This window comes from Amaranthus tricolor, chromosome 13 (genome assembly GCF_026212465.1).
Source record: "Amaranthus tricolor cultivar Red isolate AtriRed21 chromosome 13, ASM2621246v1, whole genome shotgun sequence".
In the NCBI taxonomy this organism is placed as follows: Eukaryota; Viridiplantae; Streptophyta; class Magnoliopsida; order Caryophyllales; family Amaranthaceae; genus Amaranthus; species Amaranthus tricolor.
Genome location: NC_080059.1, coordinates 19605308 through 19628574, shown reverse-complemented (window position 1 = coordinate 19628574; position 23267 = coordinate 19605308). Strand labels below are relative to the sequence as shown.

At 33.5% G+C, this 23267-nt stretch overlaps 2 protein-coding genes across 2 annotated transcripts; one reads left to right on the top strand and one right to left on the bottom strand.

Annotated features, from left to right (window-relative positions):
* Window positions 1–2990: 2990 nt before the first annotated feature.
* On the bottom strand, window positions 2991–8870 carry LOC130798974 (probable alkaline/neutral invertase B). Its single transcript, XM_057662062.1, has 5 exons — window positions 8589–8870; window positions 7525–7949; window positions 6205–6636; window positions 3648–4206; window positions 2991–3568 (listed from the first exon to the last, which is right to left on the bottom strand). Exons 2-5 carry the CDS (start codon window positions 7921–7923, stop codon window positions 3273–3275), a joined length of 1686 nt encoding a protein of 561 aa, XP_057518045.1. The 5' UTR covers window positions 7924–7949; window positions 8589–8870; the 3' UTR covers window positions 2991–3272.
* A 4930-nt stretch (window positions 8871–13800) lies between these two features.
* Window positions 13801–23017, top strand: LOC130798973 (uncharacterized). Its single transcript, XM_057662061.1, has 5 exons — window positions 13801–14203; window positions 14314–14425; window positions 17793–17866; window positions 17975–19024; window positions 22549–23017. Exons 1-5 carry the CDS (start codon window positions 14003–14005, stop codon window positions 22666–22668), a joined length of 1557 nt encoding a protein of 518 aa, XP_057518044.1. The 5' UTR covers window positions 13801–14002; the 3' UTR covers window positions 22669–23017.
* Window positions 23018–23267: the final 250 nt, after the last annotated feature.

Here is a 23267-nt window from a genome sequence, read left to right as displayed (position 1 = left end):
TTGATTATGGGTTGAATGGAAACTTAGGAGAAGGATTGCTCTATCCATTGTTAAAGGATTGCCATGGTTGCTTTTGGGATGCCAATGATGGTTGGATCCTGGTGTAACCTAAACCCTTGCTCAATGAATTGAGTCTAGTACAAGGGATCAATGAGAGTGGAAACTTGCAACTGTCCTTTCAACTAGAAGTTGAACCTTCCAACCATCCCTTTCAACCATAGGATAGCCGTCACAAGTGAGTTTACCTTATCTCGGTGCTTCTTTGTTTGCATTTTCATAGTTGTAGTTGTAATCTACCCCATTATATATCTTCCATTACATGTTCCTCTGACACCTAAAAAGGTCCTTTGTCTCACAACTCACTCTTCGTTGGCACGATTCATATTGTGCTACCCGACCCGTGCACACAAGATTATTAGGATCGAAATTCTACCTAAGATCGTTGAGGGGATAGGATCGAAATCGATATAATCGAACCTTAGGATGGTGTAATCCTATAAATATGCATTAATGTGCATTGGGTTACTGATTATCAATAATATTTGATCTCTTTTAAAGTTTTAAGGTGTAAGTAAAAATTTATTTGACTTTATATATTAAGTTTTTTTTAAAAAAAAACACTTTTACTAATCATTTTTAAATTGCAAATTAAGAAAATCTTGAGTTTTATAAAAGTATTGCACCCCCGCGCCAACGGACCGCTTGTGACTACTTATGGAGACTATAGAATTGCCCCACAGACCAACACAAGTCTTTCCAGCGCACTTTGGCCTCACTCGTGCCCGAAAAAACTTCCAATGAGGTCACCCATCCTAAGAATACTCCCACCAAGCACACACTGTAACACCCCGGTCTTATCAAGTGCGTTGAAAGAACTTGTGTTGGCCTATAGAGTCTACAACTTCTATGGGTAGTCATTGGTCGTTTGATAGCACCGGGGTGTTACATTGCGCCTTTGAGTCATTGACCACTTTCTTTCTAGGGGCATGCCTCTTTTTTATGGAGTTGGTAGATCTTAGTCCAAGACTCTTTTAATAGAGTGAACTCTTTTAATGAGTTTTCTTTACTTGCCCCTCTCTTTATTATTATTGTTATTCTTGTTTTTGTTGTTTTAAAAGGTTCTTCCTCCATGACCCTTTTGTAGGCCCCCAGTGATGTTCTTGAAGTCCTCCACGTTCACATGGGATTGAGCATATTGTCTCAGTCCTTTCATAATCTTAAAGTAAGATCACTGATTCCTGAACTTCAAGACCTCACTTTCTGGCCTGTTTGCATTTAGACCCTTTATGAAGGCGAAGGTCACTATCTCTTCCTCTGGGTTTATAAGCAGAAGGCTCTCCTTGTATCTGTACATGTAATTGCGAAGAGTTCCGTCCTTCAGCTGCTTCATAATCATCATCTCTAAGGACTGTTTAATTCTTGCAATCCTAGAAGAAAAAATCACTTTTGAATCGCTTAGTCAGGTCAGCGAACTAAATGATTGAACCATCCAGCAAGCTTTGGACCCATATCCGGTCAAAGTGAACAGTTGGGGTGTTGTAGTGATGATTTCCTGATCTTGCAACGGTGATTGGTCTCTCCTACCTTGGCCACTTCTACCCTTAGTGTCAGCAGCATTTTCCCTTTGGCAGTTTTGTTCGAATTGCTTCTGGGAACGTGTTGCTTTCACATTATTTTGAGCGAAATTAGGGTCTCTTGTGTGTATAGGCCTATTCAGCCTAGTTTGGGGGTTTTACTCCCCTTGAATTCTGGTTTCCACTTGGTTTGGAGTAGGTTGCTTTTGGGTTACGAGCTTTGGAGTGATTGTTTGTCATCTTGGTGAAAACTCTTAAAAGAGATGTTTTTGGCTAAGAGAGAAAATCAGACCCTCTTCTAGCGCCAAATTAATCCTTTCTAGGACTTGATACAACTAATTATAAGTTTGTGTGTAGTAGAATTATTTTGTCTCAAGAGAGATTATGCTGGTGTGGGGGGTTTGTGTTTGCTATCTAGCCTTCTTGTAGTAATACCACCGTGATGACAATATCTGCACAACAAAGATAAGGATGGCCTACAGAGATTCTCTGAGGACTTTCTCCGACACTCAAGTATTTAATAATCTCAGATGAATACCTAGCAAACCGTTTCCCAAGTGCATAGTGACTCTTAGCTTGGAGGAATAGTATACAAGGGTTTGTTTACTGACATAAGGCCTAAGATAATTGATTCAATTCTCTTGTCTTACAAGAATAAATGAAGAACTCTATGTCAAAATATTGAATTCAATTAATAATGTTACTTCTCAATAATTATTACACGTGGTTCAATAAATATTAGAGAGTAAATGCTTCCTTAAACAAATATTCGAACCTTGAGTTTGACGTTTGTGTTGTTGTTTATACACCTTGTTTACTATAGTTTAGGATGGCTCCTGGTAATAAGGAACGCCCCTTTTAACTTTTAAATGTTACCGTTATCGATGTTGACACGTTTTCCTTGGTGTGTCGCGTAGAGTCAACTACATTCTCATATGTGGTTGCTCTTTATTGGGTGTTCAACGGTGCATTAAATATAAGGAACACCTTTTCCGAAAAAGAAGAAACTTTTCTACTTTCTCTGTGACTGCGCTTCACATTATCATTGTGGACGAGATAGTAGTGTCATTGTGCTCTTTTTACTTTTTTTTTTAATACTCTGTCCTTGGTAGATCTTTTCGAGATTGGCTCCATTCTTTCCAGTGAAAAGATTTTAAACCCAGTTCAAGGAACCGTTACATTATCATTTAATTCTCATCTAGTGTTTATCTTATTACGGGATTCTTGGACACAAATCAGAGGATTTCCACCTAGACTCTTATAATAGAGGGAGTTGTTTAGACCCCGATCGTAGATTCTTCACTTTGACACATGCTACTTGATGTTCTTGCTGAAAATAACTCTTACATCGTGAGAACTCCAATATCTGTTCTCAAATTCTTACATCATCTGATATGCATGAGTATACATAATTCATTGGACAATTTTCTCCATTTCATATCCAAAAAACCATTATCAAAAATGATGAACGAACATTGTATTACATTTCATTAGGGTCGCATATCGAATGTGATGAACGAACACGCATGTAAAAAAATATCCAATTAACGCTAGATTTCAAACGCCATTTGTAGAAGCATACATGTCTCAATGAGCCATTTAATTATAATTCTTTTAATTGGAAATCGAATAACTAAAAAGTGGCACCCCCGCACTTAAAAAATGGCAAAAAAAATGATTCATCACAAAATGTTGGTGTTAGCATGTCCAGGATGCAGATCTTTTGATTTGAGGGCACATCTGTTTGTCTTCCTCAAGAGATACCATACCCACATGAGAAGGATCCTCTAACATCATTTTTGCAACCAAATAACCTGCAATTGACCATGTTTGGTTTTTACGTGCTTGCTTCCCAATGTAACGCCCCACTTTTCCGTCATAATATTCAGGCCAGCCGTCCTTCAGCAACCGGGTTTCTGCAAGTTCGATAGCCTTTTTCGCTATCTGTGGCCTTCCACTCTTAATACATGCTGCTGTCAGAAGCCACAGTAAAACTGCACTCCAAAAGAACTTAGTGTCAGTTTAAATAATGTTAAGATTTTCAGTAAAACATGGAAGCATGCAGAAATTCACCTGGCCAAGAACCACCATTGTGGTAACTCCATCGAGTATTCTTTGGATCATACCCGGTAATTATCTTCCATTCATGACCTTCCAAAGCCGGATAACTGATCTTAAGAGGCATTTCACCAACCAATTCATCCCAACGAGCTTCAATAAGGTCCATAATTGCAGAGGCCTGCTCTGGAGTTGCCATACATGATAAGATAGCAACACAGTTTCCAAGGCAGAACCACCGGAAGTCCATTCTTGCTGGGCTAACATTGCCTATAAAGTAACCACCCTTAGTTGGCATGAAGTCAAACACCCAATCTTCAAGAGAATCAGGCATTACATTGAATTTGTTAACAGCTGTGTGGGAATACTCTTCGGTTTTGAAGCGATAGATGCAGTTGAGTTGCTTCAAGTCAAGCCAAAAGTAATTTCTCATATGATAGCTCAAGGCATGAAGCCGTTCTACTATTCTCTGGATGAATTCTTTCCCTTCTCCTTCGGGCCTGAGCAATTGCAAGGCACATCTTAATGCCATGAAGAAGAGAGCTTGGATTTCAATGGGATACCCGTAAATACCCTAACAATAAATGAACGTCATTTAGTTCAAGAATACAGTATAAATGAATATATAGGGAAAAAAAACCCACAATTTCATTCTAACAAAGATTTGAACAATCGAACAGATTCACATCCTCAACTTTATTAATAAAAGAACACTGGATGTTTTCTAGCATGGCAACGCTAGTTATGGTCTAGGAGCCAATGCTTGTCAAACAACAGGGAAGATTGTCAAAGATCTAAGGCTTTTGTATACAATCTTATGGTAAACAGCATGCACAAAAAAGGCTAGAATTATGCTCAAAGGACCTTAACATCAGCTGAGCTTAAAAATCTAGAGCTGCATGCAAGCAATGATTAACACACACTCTTTTTATCACTAGATTTAGTAATTGTGAATCTTTTCTTTCTTAGGACCAACGGATTATAGAGTGTTTTGACTCCAAATTTAATACAAGACGACTAACGGTTGGAATTAAGGCTTTGGCGTTGTTCATGTTGAATACAAGACAACTAAAATCCAAACCTATATCTTCAGACCCTAATAAGATATACCTCTTCTCCAGGACTCAAAGACTTGAGATGTACAGCAAGCAAAAAAGAGAAGAATAAAAGAATGTGAAATGCAGAAAACATTTTAGCACGTACAAAATCAAGGGTAAGGTAATAGTATATGACAAGGTAGAAAATACGCAAACAAGGCTCGTTCTAGCATTCATTTTTATTAACCCAAAGTCATTAAGTGACATACACCTAGGTGGAGTTTAGAGGGATCCTCAGTCCACACCCTTGAGAAACAAAAACGTCTTTCAATTGATGTCTGATAACGAATGTTATCTACAACTCCACATATATTAGAAGTGTATATGGTTTAATGAATCATTGAACGATAGTCCATTGTTATTTAAAACTAAAAAAACCATAAAATATTACATATTCTCCAAGATGGAAGGGGAACATGCAAACTACAAAAGTAGAATGTCAAGAAAAGCATCTTTCTTGTCCTATGTTTCTCAGACTTAAATTGTCTCCTCTACTATCGTCGACACTTCAACACAAGGATTAACATAAGCATCCCTACATGACATTTATATTTGAATGAAAACGATGGAAACGTTTCTTATATAGCCAAATACCCAAATCAAAAACTTTGACATATACTAAAATCCTTCACAAGTGTGCTAATTCAAAAAGGCTAATCCTGTCAACTACATCACAAAAGAACAGAAATAGAGAGGATGTGATAAGATAAAGTCTCACTCAAGTGACCTGACGTATCTCATTTTGCTTCATTTTACATATATATGCCTCAACTTTTACCTCCTTTGACATATACTAAAGTCCTTCATTTCGCTTCTTCTTACATATATGCCTCCACTTTTACCATCTTGAGTCTCACTCTCTCTCCACTCACTCATGTATGATTTTCTTATTTGCCGACTGCCTACTTACATGGACTTTTACATATGCATTGGCTTATTTTCCTTGGTTTCGTAAGCTACAATAACATGGACAACTAAACAGAAGTGGAGGTAGCAAAATTAAAAGGTTTCATAAACACAGATGACATCACTATTTGACCTTCGAAGAATATTTTAATAATAAACTAGTTAACAAAATTTGTTTTAAAAAAGCATATCTGAAAGTCCAAATGCAAGAAACAGTCCACAATCATCCATGGTGTGAGACCGCATAACATGACATGTGTACTTCATCTAATATACAAGTTTATCCTTTAAGAAAGAAAAATGCCAAATCCAGAAAGTTTCATCATATTTTCTGAGACTGCAAATGTAGATACCACCCAAGATGCAGCATGGATGATGCAGCTACTGAACTGGTGTGGAAATTACAATATGTAATATATTATGGTGATTGACTTAGCGTATAGGCATTATACATTATGGTTGACCTGGCATATAAATGATGTATTATGATGATTTAAGAAAATGAAGTTAACAAAATACTGTATGAAATGTTTAACATATACTGGAGGGTAAAGGTGCAAGGAACAAACCATTCTACGATCAATCATACAGCACCCATCAGCACAAAGAAGGGTTGGGAAAGTATCAAAGCCTTCTGAAAGGCATATGCCCAAGATCAGACGAATACCCCTCTGGCATTCTGGCATATCAGCAAGCGTAGAGTCTCCGGTTGCTTTTGTATAAGCACGTAGCAAAATGATCCACCAGAAACCAGAGTCCACGGGAGCGACCCTTCCTATCGCAGCCTCACCAAAATCTGCAACTAATGTCTCTGTATTCCTCACTGCATCATGATGGACTTTAAAACTAGCAGGCATGACACCTTCCCCTAGCTTGAATAGATCAACCTTTTTCTCCCATGACTGAAGACGTAGAGTCTTCATAAGGAAGTTCTTGACTATATCTGGTTCTCCATTCATTAAAAAGGCCAATGCACTAGGAACAAAATCTCTTACAAAAACCTAAACATAAATCAAAATATCAGGAGTCCTAAATATATATAGATGCAAAAGACTATTGCCTCAATGAAAAATATAAAGTTAGCACGAAAACGAGAGAAAAGGAAATGATACATGACATTCAGCAAACATTATTTGGGAAAATTAAACTAGATGACTCAATGTCGTATCAGTGATCATATGGAAGACTACAACGGTCATTCCACTGAGCCTCAAACATACCTCCCAACCAACATAAAACTGTAGGAACACTACTGCAGTATATGTGGGACAGTGGGAGATCTCAGCATACAAACAAACCTCAGGATTGTAAATACAACAAACCAGCATAAAGTATAAATCATTAAAACATCCATGACAAATCCTAATTGATGCAGGTCTGAATCCAAAATCTAGAGCAAGAGTAAAAAAAAATTCAGATGCATCCTAAAACTTCACCTTTCCATTAGATTTTTTAGCCTAAACGGATCATAACATGAAACATAAAAACAAAACATCAAGGCGGTTACAAAGAGAGGTCGATCTAGGATCTATGAAGAAAAATGCCCCAAAATACAGAATTGTTTTAATAGATCATAAACAAACCTAGTTTTTATATAATTGATGCAACTCAAGACTTAACACATGTTCTTATAATAAAAATAGCATGTATATTTTTCGATTTGTATATGACAGGCCATTTATCTACTATTGTGTATGTAGAACCACTAAAAGTCGATAACAACATAGTAACACATCTTTCTTTGTTTATGTTATCACCACAGGAACATGTGGAAAAAAACAAAGTTTTCCATAAACATGTTTCATGAAACCATAGGAATACAATCATTAACGAACTTATAGATCCCCGTTAAAAATTTGTATTTTAAAGGCAAACAAAAGGAGTTTCACCTGATCATAATTGAGCTTTTCTTCAGAGTGGTCCAAAGCAGCAATAGTACCAACTGGGTCCTTTCTAAAGTAAACAATAGATCTCCTCAAAGATTCCCAAGCCTCGGATACAATAGGATGAGTCTCAAACCCATTTTCTGACCTTGGGGTATCAAAACCAGACCTTCCTCCTGATGAATATATGCTATCAACAGGCTCGAAAACCCGAGAAGAATTCTCTGTATTCCTATAAAAGGGCCTAGGAGACATAGTTATTGATAATTCACTGAAAGATTTCTCATCAAAGGATCTCTTCCTCTCTGTCTTTATGGGTTTTGGTTTCTCAGAAAACCTTGAGAAATCATCATCATCAATCTCAAAAATTGCACTGGTTGTGCTAACTCCCCCATTTTGAGACATGTTTGTATTTGGTATTTCTTCAAAGTCTAAAAAAAAGCAGAAATGAAAGAAAATTCAATTGGAGCACTCCAAAAATATTGGGTTTAGGTATTAAAAGATAAACATAGCAGTCTCAATCAGAAAAGTCAAACCTTTGTAGTAAACATCCCAGCAATTTACTATTCCAACAAACAAACAAAGAAACAATGGCCATATGCTTGCAATTTTATTGATTTGATTAAAGAATTTATGACATAATCAAGACTAAAAGAGTCAAATTAGTGATGGATCTTACATTTTATCCATTACTTTAACATAAAGTTGAATCACATTGGTTGAAAATGTAATAAAAACCAATATAATTTAACTAGATTACACTCTAGAATAAACAAAACATGATAATACAATAATCATACAACAAATTAAGGAAGTAAAGATCAAAACTAAATTAGAAAAAAAAAAAAAAAGAAACATACCAAATAAGTAAACAAATGGGTATAATTATATCTTACATTTCATCCATTTCTTTAACAGCAAGTGCAATCACATTGGTTGATAATGCAATTGAAACTAATATACTTCAACTAAATTACACTCCAATGTAAACAAAACAAGTTAATACCAAACAAAATAACAAATTGCCCAAAAGAAATCAAAACTATTTTAGATAAAGGGAAGGAACATACCCAAAAAATCAAACAAATGGGTATAATTATATACCAAAATTGAGGAAAAAAACAACCCAAAATTCCTCTTAAACCAATTTCAATAGAGAAAATAAATGAGAGAAAAGAAGAAATGGGGGAGTGGGTTGTAAATATAGGGGACAAAAGCGAAGTAAACTAAATGATAATGGTGTGCAAATGGGGAAATCTGACGCGGATTGGTTGACAAAATTGACAGGAGATGAAGGTTTTGAAGTCGCTTTTTGGTGACAGGAAGAAGTTAGGTGGTGAATTGGAAGGTTAGACGTTTCTCGGAAGGAAAATATTTTAGATAATATACACATGGGTCATTTCATGAGGGTGGATATTCGTCATCTATTATCATAATTATTCATTTGTCCTATCAATCTTGTAGATTGAATTTCTTTCATTCCCATACTCTTGGCAGTGTTAAATTTGTATTATTTTTTATTTTGATCTTTTTTATTTAATTTATATTATTTTTATTTCTAAATAATGATTTATTACTTTTTTTTTATTTTATCCATACATTTTAATTCTTTTTAAATTTCATCCACATAATTCATACTTTTTGTTCATTTATTATCCCTTTCTTAAAACTTAATCACTTTCTCTTTGATGCAAATCGAAAAGGATAGATGAGTATTTTTTATTTTACTATTTCTTAAATGAGACGGTCTTATGGTGAAACCATTTCTATTGGGCTGACCCAATATATACATTTGTCTTAAAGTGATCACTTATAATATTAAAAATAATTACAATAATAAAATATTTATTTTTTATAGTCTTAGAGTGATTAATTATAACTTTAAATCGATCACTTACGATCTTAAAGTAATCAATTTAAGAAATGGACTAATTATATGGGTTTGTCTCATGGTAAAACGGTCTCATATAAGACGAGTTGTTTTATTTTTAGATAGAGTTAGTCTAAGTAAAAAAGGTCATTTGTAATATTTGACAAATTATACTTGTGTGAAAGGATTTAGTAGGATGAAGTTTTTAGGATTTTAATTTATTTTTTTTTGTTTTGTTTACTTTATTGATATTTATTTTGCCTTTTTTAGTGATTTACAAATTACGGTGATTAATAGAAATTTATGTTTTAGATATTGTATTAATTTTACAATATTTTTATTTTCGGTGTATCTAGCAAATATTTAATAGCTAGTAGTTGGTAGCTGTTTATGAGAGCTGATTTAACTAATTGATTTTATGAATTGATTTAACCAACTGATTTTGTTAGTTGGTTATTTAAGAGTGTTTGGTAAAATTTAACTAATAACTAAAAACTGATTAATATAAAAAGATATATAATGACATTATAAATTTATATTACATGTTGAATTTTTTTTCTTATGTAAATTATGGATAAAATATTAACTAAATGTTAGTGCGTATAACTTATTTTATATTCATAGTTAAAATTATATTAAAAGTAAACAATTATTTTGACTACCTAAACATACAGTAAATAAAAAATTTAAATCAATGTCTGTGTAATTAAATTAAGGAGTACTTAATATTCTTAAATAAAGTAAATAATAATAAAACAAAAAATAGTGAGAAGATATACTTGCCAACTTTACTATGTTGAAAGTTTGCTTTTCCTTTTGATGGAAAGAAATCAGGTGAATGGAGATAGATATGAGGGTATTTTGGTCATCTGAATGCATTAATTAGCTTAGGCAAGTAAACACAATGCAATTTCTAGCGTTTTGTAAGTCAGATGATTCACTTCAACACTCGTTTAATAAACTTTTTTATCCAACATTCATTTTAGCTTCTTTGACCCACTCAACCATCCAATTTATACAATCAGCTAAATTCCCATTAACGAACAACGTCATAAGCTGTGAGATACTTTTTGGAATGGAGAATGTGTAACACCTTATCTAAACTCAATACATTAAAAATATGATATAGAGCCAGAGTCTAAATAATTTGTTATTAAAGGACTAAAAGAAAATTTTAAATTGAATATAACTTACGGATTGAGTTTTAGTTAGATTGACTAAGGAGAACTAATCATGAAACGTTATAAATAACTTTAGCAATCTAGCAGCGAAATGTAAAAGAAAATATAAATTTGCCCAAATACAACTCGAGGTGGTACGCCTAAATGAATAAAGTCATTGCGTCAAAAATCATTAAACCATGTAATAGTCTTTATAAACCTTCAAGGGTAACAGTTGCATAAGTGATAGTCCTTAGTCTCCAATATAACTTGCAAAATAGTTTTTCAACTACTTATTAATCCAAGAAGGAAACAACATCATCACGAGACCATATTGAAGTCAAACACATACACACCAATGATCACACTTAAAAAATGAATAAGGTTAAGGAGATTATATCAATAAGATTTTAGGTTTTCATTGGAAGATTCTCACAAGTCATATTTATCCTTCGCAAGTCACACTTTTCTTAAATAGCCATACTCCCTAAATCATCAACACTAATGGTATCGAATTATTTTGTCTGCATTAATCAATAACATGAGGTAATACACTACGGAGAGCTATTCCTTGGGCATATATCTCCCAAAGATAGTGCTCCATCTGTACCAGTTGTCTTTATGTTAAGTATGCATATCCTCGTGGTGACCCATAAACTCCCTTATCACTAAAACTAAATAAAAGATATCTTCATCAAAGTCTTGATCCAACATCCACCAATACAAAATCCTTCTAAGTTAAATATCTATAACAAGTTCTTACACTTAATATACTATAATATACTATGGATATGTAAAGTGTAGTTTTAAGTTTTATTTTACAGTAGCACATACCTGAAATAAGCAACGACTATGAATTAACTAAATCTTAAGAACCACTATCAAGTACCTCTAATAAATTGAATCCCCAAATCTAGCATATAATTATGCTTAGCAAGAAGTGGCTCCAATGCATGAATGGATACGTGTTTGTAAAGTGGTCACATCCAGCATAAACACAGTGACCTTAGAATGGAATTCACAGATTTCTGCAGTGCCTGTCATATCTTAGACTGTTGATAAGTCATTTGTGCGCACATCCTCTTAATAAGGGTATTAAAAGAGTTACTACCACTACCTAGGTAGTATTTAAATGATGAACGTTGACTCTCAACTCTAACAGTTGTCTGATTACCAATATGTGTTATGATGTTTAACATAATGATTCACTTTGCTTTGTTTAAGTAATAACATGTTAATTTATATAGTATTATGTTTTACCTTGATGTAGTATTTATGGTGTATTGAACAATCATGAAAGCCAAAAATGAAACGGCAAGAAGCTTCAAAGTAACCATTCCAACACTTAACCATTGTTGAGAAATGTAACCATTGTAATTCCAATGTATAGATTTATTATTAGGTCCTACATCACACCATTTATGGAATTGATTATTATTTTTTTCTTGAATTAGATACATTAGTTTGATTATTGAAAGGTAGATTATATTAACCAATTCCATTAATGCATTTACATATATTTATTATATAAACCAATTTCCAATGTATTGATTATTATGATAATATATTCATAAGGATTAATCAACATAGTAGGAGGACATCATCATCCTTCATTGGAGGGAAAATTTTAATCCACAAATTGACACTTCATTAGTTTGGGGGTATGATGATGTAAGTGTTTTTTGTTTTAGTTATATGTATAGACAAGATCAAGCATAATAGCCAAGATGAAATAGACGAGGTTCGTGAGCAATGGGCAAAGTTCTTTAGATCAAACTTTTTGTTAAACTAAATGTAATTTTGTACAAACAATAATAGTACTACTTTATCGATCGTATGTGATTATATATATAAGTGTAGTAGTGGATGTTATGTAAAAGAATATTTTCTAATTAATATACATATTATTCAATCGTATATTATATGTTATAGCCTCGAATATTACCTCTATAAATATATATTATATTAATCCTTAGTTGATATAGATATATAGGATTATATTTATTTTTAATTTAAAAAAAGGTCATTTGTATCTAAGGTTCAAACAAACGATACAATAACAGGTTATTTGTATCTTTGGTTTTCAAACGATACAAATAATGTGTTATTTGTAACCCTCTTGTTAGTAACTCCCAATATAAGATACAAATAAGCTTAAAAACAAAATACAAATAAGAATTATTTTACTAGTATTTGTCCATGCACGTACAAACTTCTCCTTATACAGCATTCAAGTTCCAAATACATACTGAACGGCTCTGTATTACCTCTTAGCCCATGTAGAAACAATCGCTTCCTTAACGATTTACAAATTGTTTAATTATGAAGCAATTAACCAAAGGATAATATTTGGTCTGCCTAAATAATTGCACCTATTTACACTTACTGAATCGATTTGGTGATCATATATGTGTGTAATTGACATTTACTGAATCGATTTGGTGATCAAATATATCAGCTATATTGTTTTGATTTTGAATTTTAGTTTAGAGTGTTTAATTAGAGAGAAGTTAGAGAGAACAAGTTATGAAATTTATCAGGTGCAATATTGAAAATTTAATATATCTATTAAGGGCGATCAAAGTTTTTAAAATCGGGATTCCACTTGAAATCGTTCAGACCTGTAGAATTGAATCACTAGAGTCAAATTGTATAATTGTAAAATTGTAAAATTCTACAATAACTTAAAATTTTCTATTTATTCTTAATTATTCATCTCAAAAGTTTAAGTTGATTAATAAAAGTTTCATTCACTTCATTTTTAAGAATAAAATAGAAAAATATTTAATAATGAATTTAACTCTTCATACCGATGAAGAAATTTGTTTTTTAAAAATTATGATGATATAAATCTTAAGAAAAATTAATGAAAGATGGTACATAAGAAAAAATTGATAAAAATTTAAATTTGTAGAATTGAATGGTTAAATTGTAAGATCGTGGAATCGTATTATGATTCTACCTCTATAATTTTAATTTTATTTGAATAGTAAGATTCTACCAACTTACGATTCTACCTAAGATTCGAATCGCTCACCCGTTCTCGGATTGTAAGATCTTAAAATCGTAAATTGAATCATGATTTTTAATAGCAATGAGAGCAAAATTAAAAATTCAATATATACAGAATAACGACAAAAATAAAAATAAAAATTAGTAAACCCCGTAATACTTACTTAAATGAAACATGTCATTAGAAACAAATTTTAGAAGGTATTTTTGTGATTTCAGATAAATTTTGTACAGGATAATAAAAAATATAAAAGCTTTTAAAAGTAAAGCCCGTTGCTTTTCCTTCATTTGAACTACACCAGTTTCCTTTCGGCGCTACTTTGTTCCTCTTGTTTCTCTCTTTCGTTCATTTTCATCTTCACAAGTAACACCACCAAATTCTCAAGTTTTTCCCTGATTTTTTTTTCAATTATTTCACTTATTTTAGTCATAATTATCAATTATGGGTATTTCAAAGAAGACTTCTTTGTCAGATCATAAAAAATGGGAAATCATGTTCAATTCTCTCAAACAAATGCTTCGTAAACAAGCAGAGCAACTCAATTCTCTGATTGAACAACGCACTTACCTTCAACAACGCATTCAACTTCAGTTTGAACGTTGGAAATCTGATGTTCATATGTTTGAAGATGTACTTTCTCAGGTACTTCACTGTACTGTAATTTTTGATTTCAAATTTTTAGGGTTTATGGGTTTTCCGCATTTTTTACGTTTTATGGATTGCGTTATTAATTTTATTTTTTGAAATTCCAGATGAGAAGACAATTGTCATTGTCTGTATTGGGGAGATCTGTTGAGATTTCTAAAGCTGAGTTTTTGGTGGCTTCCAAGCAGCGAAGTGCGTTGTTCAACCAGCTTAAATTTGGTATCTTCCTCAAATTTAGGTTTTTGACGAAAAGATTTTTGATTTCTGTCTTATATATTATTTATAATATTTGTAGTAAAGATTTATTGATGTTTCTTTTGTTTTTCCGTTGATGTTAGTTCGCTTTGCTAATTGCTGTTTTGAATAAGGCCTAAGAAATTAGGGCTTATGAAGTTGATTACAATCTTGTCAACTAAAAGAAGCAAACTTTAGGTCATTTTGGGAGAATTGTGTACTAATTAAAGGAAAGTTTAGGCCATTTCGGATAAATTGCAAACTAATAGAAGCAAACTTTAGGCCTTTTAAAGAGAATTGTGTGTCGGATATAATTAGTTGGGATAGACGAATTTCAGATAACATTTATTTAACACCTAAAACAAGATCTCATGCAAGTTCATTATATGAATCTTTTTCGGGAACTGATCATACCTTTAATGTGTGATTCTCACCAACCGAGATGAAAGCCCATGTGTGCTAGTACCGTAGAATTTGAACACCTTAATTCTCATTTTTACAGGTTTGGTTTTAGGTAATAAACTAGGAGAAGACAATGATAAGAAAACCTTTTCCTTTTGCTTAAATGTAAAAGTATATCTATCTCATATTTTATCTTCTTATATAATGTATATGTAATGAGGCATAAGAATTTTTTCATTACATAACCTCTCCATTAAGATGATGATACAGTCTCTTAATTATGGTTAAATGTATTTTGCATACGGAATAATAAAATGCGAGTAAAAGCACTTTTAACTCACATTGTGCACCAAGTTAGGGGGGTATGAAGCCTCCTCAACTTGCTCACAACCAATGATCCAATGCACAACACCCTTGCTTGTCTGATCAATCCACAAATCAGGCACAAAACAAACCAAGGAATGAATTCTTGGAATTCAAGGCCTGTGTAAGATGCACCAACAATTGCTTCAATCACGAGTGTTAGGTTCTTGTATACACTCTCAAAGTTCACTCCCTTGAGAAATGTAGGATAAACTCTGAATTGCTTCATTCACAATTCAAGAAGGGAAAGTGTTTCACTCACACTCTCAAACAAAACAGAAGATGTTTTGAAGAAAAATACTAAGTGCTCTAATATTGAAAACGAAATCTGAATCTCTTTACAAACTATGAGGATCCCTTTATATAGGCCTCCCTAAGGTAGCAACGCCTATATTAGCCTAACTAACTTTCTAAACAAAATCAAGAAGCACGTGCTAAACATTTGCACACTTAAAACAGAACAAAAAGACTTAAAAACTTACACTTTCAAATGCTGATCAGTCTGCCCCCTGACTTTCTAGTTGGGTCTCAGTCCTTGGGCCTTGACTGTTTGGTCCATGTATGGTGGTGACCCCCTTGGGTCCAAGTAGCCCATGGTGCCTGTGTCTTGTCTCAAAGCACTCTGCAAGGTCTGTTGACAGCTGCTGTGTTCTGATGATGTTGTTGTCTGCACACTGTCATCAGCTTCATGCTTGTCGTAATCATGCTCTTGGCTTGGGCTTGGTTCTTCCGGATCTTGAGATTAACTCAAACTCGAGTCATCTGTGCTTGGTTCACGTTGTATCTTAATCTTACATAAATAATATGCTCTATTTATCAACTAAATGATGAATAACAGCTAATGCAAAAACCTCTTAATGTTTCACAATCCCTTTCATTATGTAGATGATAAAGTCTACATAATTGGTGTTATTCATGAGCATCAATCAATTCATTGTCATCTTTTTGTGATCTTTATTAATCTTGAATATCCAATGCTCCCTTATTCTTGTCTTAAAGTTTAGGTGTGACCTCTTAGAATTACATTAACTTAGTTGTACATTAATCCAATTGGACCAATTCACCTAATTATTTTCTAACAAGTAATTAGAATTTACTGAATTAATATTCTTATTATTTATTTATTTATATTTCTAATAATATTAAATAATTGTCACATATGAGCGTCGATCAATTCATTGTGAACTGGTAGAAGCAAATTTTAGGCTATTTTGGGAGAATTTGAACTAAATACAACAAACTTTAGCTCATTTAGAACAACTTCCTAAGAAAAACAAAGGCATTTTGTAGAGACAATTATTTAACTTGCACACATATTTGGGTGGGATCAGGTGTATGTCAGGAATAGTGTATTAAAAAGCGTGCTCGAGGTGGGTCTAGGCGTGACTCGTGAGGCACTAAGAGGCAACCACTTAAACGTCTCCTTAAGTCTAGGCTCAACTCGATACATAAGGCTCTTCAAAGGCGTACCTTTTTGACTCGCGTGCCTCGTGTATGCCATATGTAATTTTTGATAAATAACATGTATTTGCTTAATATTACTGAAATAACCCTCTATTCTTAGCTGTTTATTAAATGGAGCAAATATATACCCCCTTTCTTGCCTTAAGGCAAAAACATGGAGTGAGAAATGGAAGAGCAAAAATAACCTTGACGTGCTCTCATCTTCACTGGTCGACGTATGATTCTGTTTTAGATTTTAAGTGTATGTTTAAGTGTGTCACAACATTTCAAGCATCAAGAAACACTTTTTTCTTTCCTTACCTTTTATCTTCTGTTTTTGTTTTTGTTTCTTTTGTTAACTCAAGACTATGTTATCGATTTATCGAGTTATCGTATGACTTTATGGGCTAAAGTAGTATTTAGCTTACTTATATGCTATCATAATATGAATTTCATGTTATTTTGACTATTAAGTATTAAATATTTTTTTAAATTGATTTTGGGGCTTTTTAGCGAAATTGTGTGCCTCACATACAAAAAATCTGTGTCTTCGCCGTGCGCCTTGTGCCTTGGAAAAAAGGACCTTTTGCACCTCGGTGCACCTCACGCCTCTTAAAACTAAGGCCATGAGTATCAATAAGTTCTTATTAGGTCTAGTAAGTTTGGACAAGTCTAGTTTAGGATTCAAATACGTTTGTTAGATAAATGAACATAACTAAAGTTGTTAACATTCTACTATTCAATTTTAGCACATTTTAAGACTTGAAATCCTTTATAAGTATAGAAATACATATTTATAGAATTATTTATAAGTACATTCATAAAGTACATTGTAATCAATATATTCTTGTTAAGTAACAGATTCTTTGTTATTACACATTGATTCTAATTATAAATTTAACAATTTAATAATTGATTGCTAAATTATTATTTTGTTTATTTACAGAATTATTTTTTTAAAAAATTATTTTGACGGTTACTAATCTAATTTTTTGTAATTATGTATAAAACATGTGAAGAGTGAATTAGATGATTATAGTTAGGTAGCTACTTGTGATTTAGAAGCCTCTACTTGATCTGTGTTTTCTTTTTATTTTGTACTGATGGAAGTTTTGGTTTAATGTTAATTTTTTATATGATGCAGAACATGCACAGAGTGACTTAGATGATTTTATAGCCTGGTTTGACATCCTCTCTCATAGAAGTCCTGATAACGAGGTGAGGAATATTGTTCGCTTATCTGTGCGTTGCTGTGGTTGCTTCTGGTAATTGACTACCAATTGTTACCTTTTTTTTTGCTAATCAATACGTTTAATGTGCTTGTAGAATATGAATATTTCTTTCGATGGGTTGTATGAAAGCTTTAAAGAGAAAGTTGGTAGTCCTAGCAGCTCAAAGGAGGGTTCTAAGAGACACTTTGAGCTCAAGAAGGAACTTGCAATACTCAAACGTGATTATGAGAAGCTTTCTGTGAAACATAAGTCTGATATGACTGCGCTACAGGATGAGAATACCTTTGTTTGGAATCAATACAAAGCAATGGAGCGCAGTTACACCAATCAACTGCAGAATAAGAATGATGAAATCAATAGAGCAAGTGGGAACATTCTGAGTCTCCTCACAAATCTGGAGCAATTACAGTCGGCAGGCATTGAAAAGGATGAGACAGTCGCAATGTTAAGAGCCAACGTCGTTGAGTTGGGGGATGCAGGCAATAGAAAAGATGAAGAAATCTCTAAACTCTCAAAAGAATTGGAGTTGTTAAAATCTAAAATCACTGATATCACAAGTGAACGTTCAATTTCTGCCTTGAAGGGTAAAAGAGTTAGAGGCAAACAACAATTATCTGTGCTGGACGAGGATGTCACTTCTGCGCAGCTAAAGGTTACAATCTCAACTTTAAGAGCTAAAGTCAGTGAGTTGGAAGCTGAAGCTAGTAAAAAAAGTGAAGAAATTTCAATACTGTCAAAAGAAATAATGTTGCTAAGATCTAATAGCTCAGCTGATACACCTTTGTTGAGAGGCTGGAATAATGAACCATCTTTTTCTATGTCAAGAGGCAGAGGTAATGGCAGAGTTCGGGATATTGCTTCTGAGGAGGAAAAAACACCTTCAACTCAGCTAGAGAATACATATGCAACTGTGAGAGACAAAATCAGTTGGTCAGAGGGTGAGACAAGCCAGAAAAATGGTGAAATTTCCGCTCTGTCCAAGAAATTATACCTGCTGAGATCTAAAAGTCCTGCTGAAACACCTGCTTTAAGACGGTGCTCTGCTCAACCATCTTTTTCTAGGTCCAGAAGAAGAGAAAGTGGTAAGGACCCTGAGGGTGGAGCTTTGAAGGAAGAAACATCTGCTGAGCTGGTCTCTGTACAAGTGAGTTGACCTTTATCTCGCATTCCACCTCAAACATTAAAGCTAAAATATCCATTATGCATGAGCATGAACTTTGTTTTTTATAGCTTCATTGTTTGTGCTTTATCTCACAGTTGCTTCATGAACATACAAGTTTGCGCCTGGAACATATTTCACAATAAAATTCTAGAAAACGTAGGGGCTGTTAGTTTTGGGGGTTTTTGTTTAAGGTAAAGGACTTGCAGTTTTTATATGAAAATTTTTGATACCTTTCATGCATTTATGTTAGATGGAATCATTTCATTTTAGTTTAGGACATTCTTCCATTTGGATATCACTTCCGCACTTGTGTAACTTCTCAACTTGAAACCACTTCTGACATATGACTTCCTACAAACAACAATGCCACAACAATGCTTGAGCCTTAATCCCAAAATGACTACCTATAAAGCTGGAAGAAATTTGATAGTGTCATTTTTCTGTATTTGGTATTCATTAAGAGAAATTTAAGAATTTTGTTAACATACTTGTAAAGTGCTACTGTTCCCCTTCTTTAGCCTCTCTCTACACAGCTCAGAACCACCAAATTGAAGGTAATACATGGTTCTAGTTTCTTGTGTGTTTAAATCTTTATTCAGAATCTTCTATCCTATTGATGCTAATCATGCTCTCTTTTTTGGTTTCAAGGAAAATATGTGACCAATTTAAGGGATTGTCGAGTCAATTGATATTTGGTAGTACGACAATCGCATCACCTGACACCTAGCTATCACATCACCATGACCGTTTAGACTGATATTCTACATTGTCCACAATTAGTTGTTTTCATCATTTTTTTTGTTTATTCTTTGACAAAATAGTTAGTATATGATGGTAGAGTAGATTATTATGCAGCTCAAATATGGTGTTTTTTAAGAAGACATCATATGAGGTGGTTTCTAACCAAATATTTTAAAAAAGGGTCGTTATCATTGTGCAAAAACGTGGTAATGGTCACAATTGTGGTAACAGACATGGTGATGTGGTAACGGGGATGATGGGGTTGCTGTACAACCGAATATCTACTTAAATATCTCTTGGAACGGCTAAAAATGCGGTTTATTTAATACCTTTACGCCGCGGGGAATACTAGTTCAGTAAATTTGTAAACCTTTATGATATGGCGAGTGTAGTATGATGCGACATTATTCTTGCATGGTGGTTAACTTGGCAAACATACAAGATGGTTGTTGAAAATCAACTGTTTTTCCTTATTTTCTATCCCTCATTTGCTTTAGACCTAAATCATAGCATGAGAATTAGCATTCATATGTAGCAGTCTATTATTAGAGGATAGCCTTGAGGTTGCTGTAGCTGAATGTCAATATGTTCGAATATGAGCTGCATGAAAAATATTTGTTTTAATCAGTTGAATCAATACTAGGAGTAGATATGTACTCATACAAAATGATAGTATTTATAGATATTGATTTTTTTATTTCTTTCCTTTTCATGTAGTTTTATCTTTTCTAATCCCAAAGCCTTGTATAAAACCAATGGCCCTTGGGTAAATGTCTTCTTTAGATTACTTGCCTCTGCAAATGGACCTTCTCTTGAGGAAATACCCTTGCTTTTCTACAAATTCTATTTGATGGGCATGGGCCAAACTAACGGTGAAAAATAGTGGCTGTAATCAGCTGCATCCTAGGATAAGAGATTTAATGTCTCCTTGTTAGCTCTTTCCTATCTTGAACAATTTAGACTTTAGATGCTTAACGTTTGATCTCAGTTCAGCAAAGTTTGAAAGATGGATTGAATGGGTAAGATATTGAAGACAGAAGCCTTATTCTACTCAGCAAACTTGGTCAGAAACCCTTGCTAGCTCAAGAAACATTTTTCCTAGGCCTTTTCAGCCTTTCGAATATTAATTTCAATCATACTCCAAGGAGAAAAATCTTTCCTAGTTCTTCGTATAACTCTGATAAGTTTATAGATCTTTGAGATGTTATCACTGACATGCCTCCCTGGTACCAGATTGAGAAATAAGGACTGCAAGTTGCTCAGTTAGCTGACTGTAGGAAATTAATTTAGGCAGATCTTTAATATCAGGAACATCAATGGATGGCCTTTCCTTCTTGTCCTGGTGAAATGAGGACTGGTCAGTGGGGCTTGCTCAGTGAGCTCATTATCAGTAACTAATTGAGAGTTGAGACAGAATTATAATTTCGGGATATATCCTGACAGATCTTTAATATCAGGATACATCAATGGATATATCCTGACAGTATAGTTGAAACTTCTTTCTATGATCAATAATTTCGGGGATTATTACAATTACAGCTAACAAAAATTTATTGTGAATGACCTCAAATCTTTTTTTTTCTATTATCAATAATATATGAAAGCTATGGATTTTTTGCAACCTTTTTTTTGGCATTACTCTTGGGAGGTCTTTTTTTTTTTCAATTTTTTTCTTTTTGTTAAATGCCAAATTAGGATTAGGGGGATGCAAGGCAGTAGAGTCATGTCCACTATACCATACTCCCTATGTCCCTATGAAATTGCACTCTTTACTTTTGTTGTATTTTTAGTGGAAAGGAGAAGTGGTTCAAAGAATAAGACAAAGTACAAGTGTTGTAGATGAAAAGGTAAAACTGTAGGCTCATCCCAAAAGACTAGTTCAGTAGATGAGAGAGCCCATTTGATCTATAAATCCCTCATCAAGTGCGATGTGGGTTAAGTCTCACTTTGAAATGATCTCAAGTCCTTTACAATATGACTAGTTAATTACTTCACATGTTGGGAGCTATTGCACTTCGTTTCTAAGCCCACAAATGATGCTAAAAATGTGAGATTTGGATGTTTACAGAATTCAGGAATGCAAAGATTTCTACAATATTCAATGAGTAAGTCTACTCAATCAAAGCTCAGAATTTCAACTTGTAAAATGCCCATGCTTCATAATGTTTTTGATAAACCTTGGCCCTTATAATGAAAACCATAGGTTTGACAGGTATTTCGTTCTCAGCCAATGAAAACCATTGCTCCTTATAATTATGCCATAACCGTAAAATTTGGATCTTTTCAGGAACGAAAAATTCCAACAGCATATGGGTAATTTTGGATGATCAAAGATCAGAATGCCATCAAATTTTTTTAGAAAAATACCAACGCTCCCAACTTGTTACTATTAATACCATAGTTTCTGACTTTTGTGAGTTCTTTGGAGCTTTATGTTCAATCAATGTTTGATATGCCTGGTTTGGATCAAACAGAAAAATTCTTGAAAATCTTATGCAGCGGAATCTGCATGTGTTATGTGTGAAGTATTTTATGTGTGAAGTATTCAAATGTAAAACCCTTGCGTTTTCAGATTATTTGTTACAATTCACTGTCTACGATGACTTCTGATCTTGTATTTTTCCTGCAATGAAACTACTCTACTGTGAACTATATCTGCATGCAGTTTGTACTGTCGCTTTCTCCAAATTAATTTCATGTTTTTGTTTAAGTGAAGTTTCTTAATGAATGATGTAAATCTAGCTTACCTTTTCGTCTGTAACCAGGGTGTAAGACGGTCCAAGAGAAAACAAGCCGAAATCATTAATATAGAGGACACACCGAGATTATTTACATCCCAGTTCAAGATCCCTAAATTGAGAAGCAGATCTCCTCGTGGAAGATAACATTTCCTCGTTATCTCACTTGTTTCTCTCAAAAGATCCAAGTCTTCATGTACAGATCTATAAGATACGTATTGCGCATTGGATGCAGCATTAGAGCATCTTTGCCTTTTCTGTATAAATTTTAACAATTTGAGATTAAGGGCATAAGCATGTATTATCTTCTAAAAGTAATATATATATTTAACACCTATGTCATTTAGATTAGAGTAAATTTTAACAATTTGAGATTAAGGGCATAAGCATGTATTATCTTCTAAAAGTATTATATAAATACGTTTGCTGTATTAATCTTTCTTCTCCTGAGAATCCAGACGAAGGCCGTCTGTTGTATCTAAATTGCAGCTTGCTACTTTCTTTGAGTATGATCAGAATAGAAGTATAGGGTAAAATTGTGCTGAGAATATTTTACTTTTTATTGTGGTGCACAGCCTCCTCAGAACCAGGAAACTGGACTAGTAAATATTGCCTTCTTTGATCCTCTGTTATGTGATCTGTATAGTTGGTTAATATGCATAAAAAATGATTGTTTTACTTCACATAGAAGAAAAATAGTATTCATTGTCTAACGGAATGTAAGTTGGTTACAAATTTTCAAATTT